General features: G+C 39.6%; 1 protein-coding gene across 1 annotated transcript; it reads left to right on the top strand.

Moving 5' to 3' along the window:
* Positions 1-994: 994 nt before the first annotated feature.
* On the top strand, positions 995-9,811 carry rbfox1l (RNA binding fox-1 homolog 1, like). Its single transcript, XM_053326963.1, has 13 exons — positions 995-1,045; positions 1,983-2,135; positions 2,332-2,568; positions 5,799-5,978; positions 6,096-6,149; positions 6,239-6,331; positions 6,423-6,492; positions 6,584-6,643; positions 6,736-6,871; positions 6,960-6,999; positions 8,039-8,106; positions 9,153-9,234; positions 9,345-9,811. The coding sequence occupies exons 1-13, from the start codon at positions 995-997 to the stop codon at positions 9,387-9,389; spliced, it is 1,269 nt and encodes a 422-aa protein (XP_053182938.1). The 3' UTR covers positions 9,390-9,811.
* Positions 9,812-11,857: the final 2,046 nt, after the last annotated feature.

Here is an 11,857-nt window from a genome sequence, read left to right as displayed (position 1 = left end):
AATGTAATAAATGTTGGAGGTGGATCTAATTTACTTCTGTGGGGGACTTTAAGTCTGTGACTCGTAGCCGTCAGGTAAAAACCTGCACAAACTTGGGGGTAGGGGGTGGGTGGGGGGGTTACCAGGACTGTGTACATCTCTACAGGTTGGAGAAAACCTTTTGCCTCCTTTCCTTTATAAATCTTCTTATATCATTTCAGAAAGATATTATCTCATTAAGAAAAAGCAAGGTGGGTTCTTCGTGACGGTATTTGACTGACAGCTGTAATTCAGCTTTTTATTATTATGCTTCTATTATGTTATGTGTCAAATCTTGACCTGCTGAATAGTTACTACAGCTGTCAGATAAAGCATGAAGTCAAAAATATGAACATGGAAAGAAAGGATGATTGAGTTGTTTTCCAGCAGACTTTAAATGTTTTATGCCACTGATCATCCAACAGGTGTCACTCAAAACAGAAAGAAAAGTCCCCAACTATTTGAAAGACAACTAAGCATATGCCACAAAACATTTTGAAGTTTGAATGCCATGGTTTAAGATCAATTATTTAAACATTTCTCTCTAAAAGTGATAAAACCATTTGGCCTGTCAAACATGGTATTCTTAGAGTTGACCTTTAGCGTGATATACTGCCTCGCAACTGAAGGAGCATTTACATTCATAAATACCTCTCATCTCTCTGGAAGACCTCTGTCTGCTGTGTGTATGTGTGTGATTTAGTGTTTGTGTGTGTGTGTGTGTGTGTGTGTGTGTGTGTGTGTGTGTGTGTGTGTGTGTGTGTGTGTGTGTGTGTGTGTGAGAGAGAGAGAGTGAGAGAGAAGTGGAGGCAGAGTGGGCTGGGCAGATGGGTGGGGGAAACGAGGTGATTGACAATTACAGATGACCACAGCTGGTGTGGCCCCCCAGTCCCATTTGCCCTGGCAATCATTTGGTTTGATTGGTGGATGAGTAGAACTTATGGTCGGTGGGCGGGTGGTCAGCTGGCATTAAAACATGCAGCAGTTCTTGGACAATGCATCAGAGACCGAGGAATGCAGTAAAGGGGTAAGACAATGCTTTTAGTTCCTAACTGGGTTATTTATCTGTTTTAAGGATGCACAGAAGGATTGTTTGTTAGCTCTGTGTTTGCGTTTGTATTTGCTAACATCTACATTTCTCATCTTGTTTGTGACTGAGGGAGTTTAAATTTGGTTGTTTGCACTTTATGGAAGAATAGTGTGATTTGAACATTAGGCTGTATGGACTAGATGTTTCAGTGTCTAAATCAGGGTTTTCTCTTTCAGTTCCTCAAAATAGCAGAAAATAGTGAAAAATGTCCAACACATTCTCCTAAAACCCAAGGTGATGTTTTAATGATGATTATTTAAATTGTTCAACGACTGTATTTGTGCTTTAATTGACTTAAATTATTATTATTATTATTATAAAAATTAGTGCGGATACATTTTCTCTACTAATTTTGTCAACTGTAGCTGCACTTTACATGTATTTTTTTGTACTAGGAGTTATTCAAATTTTCCTTAAACAAACACAGACATTTGGTGAGTTAGTGACCAGATGTGCGTTTAATACATTTGTAAACTTTATGCATCTTAAACTGTACATATTCAAACTCAAATGATTCATAATTGTAAGACCAGAGCAACTTTAAAGGTATACTACGCAGGATTCTCCTATAAAAAAATCATCAAACCTCTCAATCATCACTTACGACTCATGAAAAATGGTGTGGCGGTGACTGTATCTGCAGACTCCTCTGTCCTCTGCCAGTATTTTCCTATTATCTTGCTGTGTTTGTGATGCTTCTGGGCGTCAACCTTTGGGCAGTGGCTGTGTAGCCCCCCCCCCCCCCCCCCTCCCCAGCTCCACAGCGTGGAGGATGAGAAGTCGGGCCTCGTAGCATAGTGACCAGGTTACATTGCTATCCCGTCTCTCTTGTCTGTTCCGCTCTGCTCTCTGTCTCTGTGGTATGGATGTACAGTATGAAGACAACAGGTCTTTGTCTGCTAGACTGAGGGTGGGGCTGGTCTACACACAGGCGGAGCAGAACGGCCACAGCAAACAGGATGAAGCTCCGCATTCGCATGAAATCTGGCCATGCTGCACCTTCCTTCAGGGTTGTGCAGAGGTGTGGGTGTGTTTATTTGTGCTTTAGAACGGAGCCACTGTTGCTCTTTCTCTCTCGTTCTGGTAACGTTGAGCCAGGGAGGACGGGCTGACGTTGAATGTATTTACAAACATCAACCTACAAATCCTGCATAGTGTGCCTTTAAAAGTAACATGTTTGTTTTCACCAGGCTGATTCTTCTCTCTCTCTCTCCTTTTCCCAGGGAGGCCCCACCCAGGAGGCCGGCCCCGGCAGCGGCGACCCTGCCCTGCCTCAGGTCTACGCCCCGCCGCCCTCCTACCCCCCTCCAGGTCAAGGTCCGCCAACATCTGCAGGCAGACTGCCACCTCTTGATTTTAGTTCTGCCCATGCCAGTTCAGAGTACCCCGAACATCCCCAGCTCAGGGTCTATCAGGGCCCCCAGCACGACGGGGCAGAGGCATTGCCAACCGGCAACACGGTAAGAGACAGTTTGTGGAATTCATATCATGTAGAGAACTTCATGTCATATTAAAATATGATCTGCATTAATTCAAAGAATAACTGCGATAAGAAGTCCTGCTGCTACACGTAGTCCCTGTATATCTGCTATCAGAGGAACTCGGCCAGATAGAGTTTCCTTCTATATTTAGAGCCCCACCTCCTCTGTTATGTCCATGTATGGGAATGCCGCTGACACTCAGTGGGGGACAGCTGGGACCAGATTTGTTGTTGAAAATGAATCCCCACTTTTCCTTATCCTCTGTGTCTTATTTAGCTGGCAGTAAAACAGGTCACCTTTCAGGGTTACAGCTGTGAAACTTTGTGATGATTTTAAGAGTTTACAGTGAAGAGTGCAGAGTAATTATGTCAATTATATATATGTGATGTTTAAATGGTTCCTTCATTTCAGACAACAATGATTAATGATAAAGGGATGTGAAAGGAAAACTGGGGTGACTTTCCTGTTTAACAGTAATAGTATTGTAAAAGAAGACAGATTTTAATGTAAGTATCATGTGTTTTTTTGTTTACTTGTAAAATCAACACATCCATCACACTGCAAAAAATCTCCCTTTTAACAAACTGAAAATTCTGACTTTTCATCTAGTGCCAAGATTTGTCCAAAACTAATGACATTCCCATCATTTGGTGATAATTAGCAAATAAAAATTCTATTTAACTGGTTGATTTTGACTCTTTTCAACAAAATAAGCAAGGTTTCTCAGTCTGAACAGAAATGACTCAATACTATGGAGATTTTTTGCAGGGCAGATATGGTACACACTGTCAAATGTCCCTTAGGCACGAAAACATCATCAGACTATAAACATCTGATGAGTGCAGCAGGCCGGCTCTGTGTCCTGCTGCTGCAGCACATCTCTCTTTCTCCTCTCACGAATGGTGTTTTGTGGCCCCATCTATATATTTTATTACTAGAGCCCCTGACATACACGGGTCCGTGCTGATTTTCGTGGAAAGTTGAGACGTCGCCATGGAAGGGGGGGTCAAAGGGGGAGGCTGACCAGATGACCCCCTTTCCCCCTCTGAAATATCACTCAGGTCCAGAACACAATTCTGCATCGTGACATGACACCACCACCCAACTCAACCCTCTTCCCCTCTCTGCTGTCCCCCTTCACTGTGGCCTGTCTGTGGTGTGTGTGTCGGGATGTGTGTGATGGTCTGCTGTCTACTGTAGTTAGCCAATAGTAAGCCAGTGTAGTGTAATACAGTGGCATGTGTGCGTTTATTTGTTTGTACTACGCTCTCATGTGTGAATGTGTTCTCTACCTCCCCTTCTCCTCTGTCCATCCCCAATGTATTAATAATTATGCCCCTTGACAAATGATCTTTAACCCTTGGCAGAAAAGCAGCACCGTGACCCCAGACTGACCCTTGTGGAACGTTTAGTTTTGATCTCTGGCCCCCCCTTGCCTCCCACCCCCCCACACCCTCTTCCTTTTCAAGCTTTCTGCGCACCTTCTTTGCATTTGGTTTAATTTTATCCTTCACTGCTGTACTGAGGCCTTCTTTCACTGTCTGGTACTAGAACGCTAATACCCAACTCTTCACTTCTGCATATAGGACTGCAATTTCTAAAATTTCTATTATATTTTATATATATTAGCACATTTCCTGTCATTTTTCTTTGCTTTTTAATTGTTTATTTTCAATGCACCCTGCTCCTTCTCTCTGCTAAGGCTCACTTTATTTATTTTATTTAATTTTTTTGCCTTTCTTTTACCTTTTCATTCTATTTTTATCTTCTTTGGACTCATTCATTTGTCCTTTTCTTTTTAAAAAAAATAACATTTCCTTTGCAAATGGTTGATGATGTGCTGGTTTACCAACACATACACACACATACATGCGCACACACTAGCATCGTGGTGCATTGTGAATGTTTTGGTTTTTGGCACATTATTCCTTGAATTGTTCTGCATGGGGCAATTTAAATCAGTTAAATATTGCCACAGCACAATTTAAAGGACAGGCTCGCAATTTTTTAAGCTAATTGTATAACAGCAGTTGAGTACCCAAATGTACTGAGGTTTAGCTTGTGGTAATCATTACTCTACTTTATACTGACCGTTAGAAAGCCCCCTATTGCTGTGTTTACAGTGTAAGTGGTGAAGTTACCTGAAGTTTACATAAGGCTTCTTACCCAGTTAAATAAAATCAAGTAGGTATCTTCCAAATTATGTCTTTTTGGTACAAAATTCCCTCTTTGGTTTAGTCTGGGCAGTTTCCCCCTTTGAGCTGCAATCATAACAAAAAGGTGGAACTTTTAGCCAGATATCCACGTGCTTTGACTGAAGTGGGCGGCTAAAGCACATATGTATGTTAGATAATTAACCAATCATTACCAAATAAACTTAAATGTTTGACCAAACGAGGACTGTGCATTTCATCCTCCGTCACTTACACTGAAAACAGATCTCTTAATGTTCAATATGAACAGGAGGAACGATTACAGTGAGCTAAACCAGTTTCAATATTAATTCTGACTCCTGATAAATGTTTAAAGACAGGCTTGAAAAATTGTGAACGTGTCCTTTAATATGTGCTTCAGTTTATTACAACTGCTTAGGTACAGTTATATAAGTATGTAACAAGTTTACCGATTTCTTTTCCTTTTAAGATGAACTTTAAACCTAATTTATTCCTGTTGTCAGCAATTGGAGTGAGCTTACGTAGTTTTACTGTAAGATAAAAGTCATAATTATTAGTAGTGTACAGTGCTTTTGTCTTTATACCATTCTACAGGCATGTATTCAAAGACGCCTCACTAAAATGGAACCCTTTTCACGCCTCCTCACATTGCCTGAGAGGGATCACTGGTTGCTGAATGCTCTTTGAACTTGGTTTGGATCACTTGACCTCATGAAAATGATCTTTGCCTAATGCCATGCGATGCTTACGCAAAACTGGATTTTTACACAGAAAAATTCTCTGAAAGATGTTGCTGAATTTGTTGATTTGACTTTGATTCCCCCCCCTTTCTTCTTTGCTTTCCTACTGATGCCCTCTCCCCCATTTGTTCTCACATCTACTCTCATCTCATTCATTCTTTTTCCATCTTTTTTTTTTGTTTTCTATCTGTTCCTGTTTCCTGTTCTTTTATGTCGTCCTCCTGTGCGTCCATTCTTCTATCCACGTGCTCGCTCTCCCTCCACCTCCTCCTGTTTCATACTTTTTCACTGTCAGGACGAGGCATTGGTGCCTGTGACCTCTGACCCCCAGTCTCTGAGTGTGTCGGTGTCGTCTGGAGGCGGAGCTGGAAGTGGAAGTGATGAGGAAGGGTCAGGTAAGGCCCAACCAAAACGCCTCCATGTCTCCAACATCCCCTTCCGCTTCAGAGACCCAGACCTCCGACAGATGTTTGGGGTATGAAAATTTGATCTAGAAACCATCATATGCATGAAATTATGTTACATGTTGGTTTATAAATGATGTTCTTTGTTTGCTATTTTGCTGACAAACAAAATTTCTTGACACTTTCAGCAATTTGGCAAGATCCTTGATGTAGAAATCATCTTCAATGAAAGGGGGTCAAAGGTCAGTATCACAGAAATATTATCAGTGCATTATGAAATAGATTTTTAAAGATGAAAATAAATAAATAAAGTTAAAATACAAACATTCAGGGCTTTGGATTCGTCACCTTTGAGAGTGCAGCCGAGGCTGACCGAGCACGAGAGAAGCTGAATGGAACAATTGTGGAAGGGAGGAAGATTGAGGTGAGGAAGGATTTTCCTGCTCTATGCAGCTTTTCCAAAATAATACTAGGTGTAATAACCCTTTATTCTCTATCATCTTTGCTCTCCACAGGTTAATAATGCCACTGCAAGAGTCGTCACCAAGAAGCCTCAAACACCTCTTGTGAATGGTGAAATCTCAAGTAAGACACAACTCAAATAATCATTGCACATTTCACTTTGGGGTCTTTTGAGGTTTTAGTTGTTAGATGTTAATTATTTCTCTCTCTGTAGCTTCTGGATGGAAGATCAACCCTGTCATGGGGGCAATGTACGCACCTGAACTCTATACAGGTATGTAAACCTCTTGTCATGCGATCACAGGCATCAGATGATTAAACATTTCCATTTTAAATGTTATGCTTTCTCCCCCTCTGGTTGTTTAGTTGCCAGTTTTCCATACCCTGTAGCTACTCCTACTCTGGCCTATCGGGGGTCTGCACTGCGCGGCCGAGGCCGAGCCGTCTACAACACCATCCGCTCTGCTGCAGCCACACCTGCTACTATGCCCGCCTACCCTGGGTAATACACTCAAGTACCAGTGCCTGCTCTACATTCATTTTACTCACTGCAAAGCTATTAAATGATATTTTTACTCCACTTTGTTCAGGGTGGTGTATCAGGATGGACTGTATGGAGCAGAAGTTTATGTGAGTGACTCTACACTTGTAGCACCCGACCCACGTAGCTACTTACATTAAGTTACTATTTACATGACCAGGGTTGTAGTACTGTGGGCGGGGCCCTGGGTACTTTACCTGTGGCTTTACCTGTGTAACCAAATGATCAGTTTGGAAACCCTTTTCTCCTTTAAACTAATTATGAATTACAGTGCCTCCACTTAGCAAGAATATAATATAAATCACTACTTTTTTAATCTCACAAAGAATAATGTTTTTAACCACTACATGTTTTTTCCTCAATTCACACCTTAATGAAATGTAAACAACACGTTCACAATACTTTAAATCCAAATAATGAATTTAGTTATGGAAACAAATATTTAATAATAATAATTATCAACTTAGAGTGCCCTCTTTTAGGATTATAATAAAGATGTTTTTAAAATGAATTCATGAACTAAATTGTTGATAAATAAACATTTTATTTTAAACGACTTTTTGAATTGATGCTATTTTGTAAATATATATATTCTAAAAAATCTCATGTACCCCCTGGAGTGCCTTCAAGTACCCCCAGGGGTACTAGTACCCCCATTTGGGAACCACAGACATAAAACACAGTAACGTTACTGGCTACTACAGTGAAACATGTGCTAACATAGATAATCAAGAGCATCAGATTTTTCCACACTACATCATGATGAAGTATCACAAAACATTAACACAGAGGTATTTACATTCTGCAATCTGTAATATATCCCAGCGCTTCGGTAAACTCTGCATCCACCAACAACCATAAACAATCTCCAGCAGCTTACACAGTAGTCACACAGCTCTTAGGTTTTCGTGCTCGTGCCTACCTGCAATTAACAACATGACTAGACAGACAGCCTTATGCTCTCTGAGATTTAGTTGTGTACAAAGATTTGTTTATCTGCAAATAGCGCTTTAACTCACTATGAACTGTTTTAACATTCCACTGATTTTAATGAAATGCTTATATTTATTTGCCATTCCCTCTAAAACCATCAAACTGATCCTTGTATGTTGCTGTTTCCTGGTGCAGGGCGGGTATCCTGCAGCTTACAGAGTGGCTCAATCAGCATCTGCTGCTACAGCAACCTACAGCGACGGGTGAGAAGACACACCACACATCATTTGTTCCTCACTCCACTTTTATATACTTTAGTGCCTGTGACTTTTGTATGAACTGAAGCTTCAACAGATGGATGCACTTAAGTTTTGTGTAGGCTACTTATAACGGGTACTTGTCTGTGTTTAATACACTTCTCCAAACAGGAAACTATTTCTTTACTTTCGATTAGCCATCAGTGTTCACGGTCTTTCCCACACTGGCTTCACGGTTAAATGTCTTCTTTCTGTTCATCTAAGGATTTTAAATATCTGTTGACAAGTTTCACATCATAAAAATAACACAAATTGCATATTATGGGTTTTTAAAGGTTTACAGGTCGACAATTTTATCTGTGTTAAAACAATAATAAAACAATAATACTAATATCCCCTGCTAATGCATTTACAATGTAAATCCTAATTTTGAGCAAATATTCAATTCAAAGTTAATATGCAGTCTGAGTCAAATAAAGTGGAGATCCTCAACAGTTGGTCTTTTTAGTAAAATTAAAAAAATGTGTCTACACAAATAGCATAAGATTGTAATTGTAAATAAAAAGAGGGAATTTGGTGCTAAAAAGACTCTAACTGTGATATACAGTATAAATATTGACTGGAGTTGATTTATTTGTTTTGGATGACTTTATAGCTTTATATTGACATTTTTGTACAGAAGACTAGTGGATTTTGTTCCTCATCACTTACATTGTTGGTGCATTATGAAAGGATTTTCTAATGGCCAGTATAAACAGGAGGAATAATTTAATTACAGCAAGAAAAACATTCAGTCAAAGTTCATTTGGGACAATTATTTGATGACAGACTTGAACAGTTGTGAACCTGTTCTTGAAGGCTGATTCTGATATGAACAACATTTTAAAGTTAACTCAAAGTATTTTTCAGTTTGGAGACATTTAGGCAACGATGTAGGCAGATTTTTTTTTTTAATTGAGCAACTAAATGTGGATAAAACATAATATCTATACCAGTGTATTGGGTGGTGGCAGACTAGTCAGACCGTCTCCTGATTCCTCTGATGTTTTCAGTTATGGACGGGTTTACGCCACAGCTGCAGATCCCTATCATCACTCAGTTGGACCAACAACAACATATGGGGTTGGTACAATGGTGAGTTCAGTCAAAACACACACAGCCTCTGTGGAAAGCTCCAGTGTCTGGTTACGTCTGTGGTGAGCACCCGGCACCTGTCACACCTGCCATATTACATCTGTCAACAGGCCAGTCTGTACAGAGGAGGGTACAACCGCTTCACTCCATACTGAGACGTCCAGAGAAGTCCAAAGAAGTCTCTCTTGAAGTCTGCCTGGGACTGGCTGATCTGTGGCGCTGCAGGACAGGTTATGAGATCCTTCAACTTCTTGGGAATGTGGAAATGGTTTTTACCTCCTGTCTATATCACAACCTCTCCCCTGAGAGACTAAACAGACTGAAGTTGTAAATACTATAAGACTGAAGAGGATGATATGTAATATATAGACAGTTGCGTAACTGATTATTGTTTTCTGGATTTTAAAGAGTATTAATGTTGGTAGATCACTAACACTACAGTTGGTGAACAATACTGTGAGAATTACCTTTTTTCTTTTGTGATTAATATCTGAGATTGTTCAATTTCACGGGTCAAGCTGTACAAAAACAAGAGAACATTTTGTACAATGTAAAGTGACATATTTTTGATGACAAAGATTTAAGTGTGCGTCTGTGTGTGTGTGTGTGTGTGTGTGTGTGTGTGTGTGTGTGTGCGTGTGCGTATGTGTGAGCACATGAGTGAGGCTGCATCAGCATCGTTCAGTTAATCCAGTGGACTGAGAGACAGCTGTGACACTGCTATCACTATGACTCGTATTTTTCTTGGCCCCGCTGAAGTGTGACAAACGCAGAGCTAATGTTTGTCTGGGTTGTCTGTGGTTGGAGTTTCGTTTGTTTTTGCCTCTCTAACAATCTACCTCTCATACGTCTGTAGCTTTTTTCATACGGCTGTCAGTATTAATCATGCGTCGTTTTCTCTCTTTTCTGTGTGTCAATCATGACTAACACAGTCTGGTTTCTGTTTCTCTGGCTCTGTATCTGAGAAGTTTTATTCTAGCGAGCAGCAATCACAGTAACAATCTGTCTTTTTGCAGCTGGTTATATCACATAATCCTTGCTCAAAGACATCTCATCAGTAGAAATGATATTTTCTGACTGGAGGCAGCTTCCCTCATCTGTAGGCTGCTGTCAATCATTCAATCTCTTGTTTCATGTTTCCTTATCTTTCTATGTGCTGCCATCTTTTCTTCTGTTTTCTCTCCTTCCTCACTCAGCTGTTCAATGACTTCTCGACTGCCATTGATGAAATCTTGTCTTTGTCTCTTGTTGCACTCTTTGCTGCTGTGTTTGACGTTTACCTCGAAATAAAAACTGTTTTCATCCCCCTTTTCTTCTCTTCTGTTCTTTATTCGTTCTCATCATTTTCTTCCTCTTTACACTCACTGTGTCTCTAGGCTGTTTTTCTGGTTTCTATGCACCTCTGTTGCTTTTACTTTTATAGATAGGGAGACCTTTTCCTCTTTAATCTGTTTCTTACTTTTTCTTCTTTTCTATTTTTATGCACCTCTCTACTTTATCCCTTTTTGTAGTCAATGATTGCTGCTATTTTTCTCTTCTTTTTCTTTTGTCTTTCTCTGCACCGTTATAGTAAATGAATAGAATCTAGTCACGGTCTGTCTTCTTCTTCTGCTGATTCTTCTCTATTTTGCTTTAGTCTCTTCTTTAATAGGTGTAGTTGTACATATTTTAACACCATAGACTTTTCATTTTCTTTTAGCTTCTTTACTTTTCTCTGAAGATCTTTTCTCTCACTGTAGCTCTTGCTTATAAAATTATCTTTTGCATGATGCATATTTCTCCTTTTCTCCCTCTCTCATATTTAGGTGTGGCTTTATTTTCTTATTAAGCTTTTTGCTCTCTGCCTGCTAGTTTCTGTCCTTAGTACTGCTGCTCCTTTCTCTTTCCTCTGTAGTTTTCTATGATGCTCTTTATAGTTCTCTGACTATTTTATGTCTGAGCTGTGGCTTTACTGCTGCTCCTTTCTCTTTCCTTTATAGTTTTTAACTTCTCTTTAACTTAGATTTTGATTCATGACAAACTAGAAAGCAAAGTGTACAATAAGCTTACTGCAACAAACAGGTATGTCGCTTTTTTATTAAGCTTTAATGATAAAACACTCAAGATGTTGCATACTTTTGAAATCAATTTGCTCTTTAGTGTCATTCTTAGACATTAAAGTGATATTTATCTACCGTATGCAACTTATTGAAGATGATTTAGAGGTCTATCATATCAAAAATATGTTAGGCTGTTGTTGGTTTAAGTAGAAACGCCCTCTATTCAATTTCAAATCCACTTTCACTAAAAGCATTTAATCTCCTATTCTTTCCTGGCTTTTGCTTTTCAAAAAATAATGCATGAACTTGATCCTTCTTTAAACTGCATGTAAATATTTCCTTTCTTCTAGTCTTTACTTTGGCATTGATCATTTTCCTGTTATTTCCAACTCCTTTCTTTCGTTTACTTTAGTATTATCAGACACATCCAGCCTGGCCTGAAATGAAAATGCCAGACTAAGAGGGAAATTGATCCTTTGTCTCAATATACCAAACTATTCTCTTGTTTGTAGTCTTAACAGTGTCACAGGTCCCTCTTACTGGAACATATGTCATCTCTCAATAAACTGTTCATGCAAGACTTG

Source organism: Scomber japonicus, chromosome 10, assembly GCF_027409825.1.
Source record: "Scomber japonicus isolate fScoJap1 chromosome 10, fScoJap1.pri, whole genome shotgun sequence".
Lineage (NCBI taxonomy): Eukaryota > Metazoa > Chordata > Actinopteri > Scombriformes > Scombridae > Scomber > Scomber japonicus.
This window is presented reverse-complemented; position numbering and strand designations above follow the sequence as displayed.

Bases quoted from the DNA above. Each gene is read 5' to 3' on its own strand.
- rbfox1l (XM_053326963.1), top strand. From the start codon at position 995: ATGCAGCAGTTCTTGGACAATGCATCAGAGACCGAGGAATGCAGTAAA. The intron at 5,979-6,095 runs GTATGAAAATTT...TGACACTTTCAG, and splicing joins ACCTCCGACAGATGTTTGGG to CAATTTGGCAAGATCCTTGA. The intron at 6,644-6,735 runs GTATGTAAACCT...CTGGTTGTTTAG, and splicing joins CGCACCTGAACTCTATACAG to TTGCCAGTTTTCCATACCCT.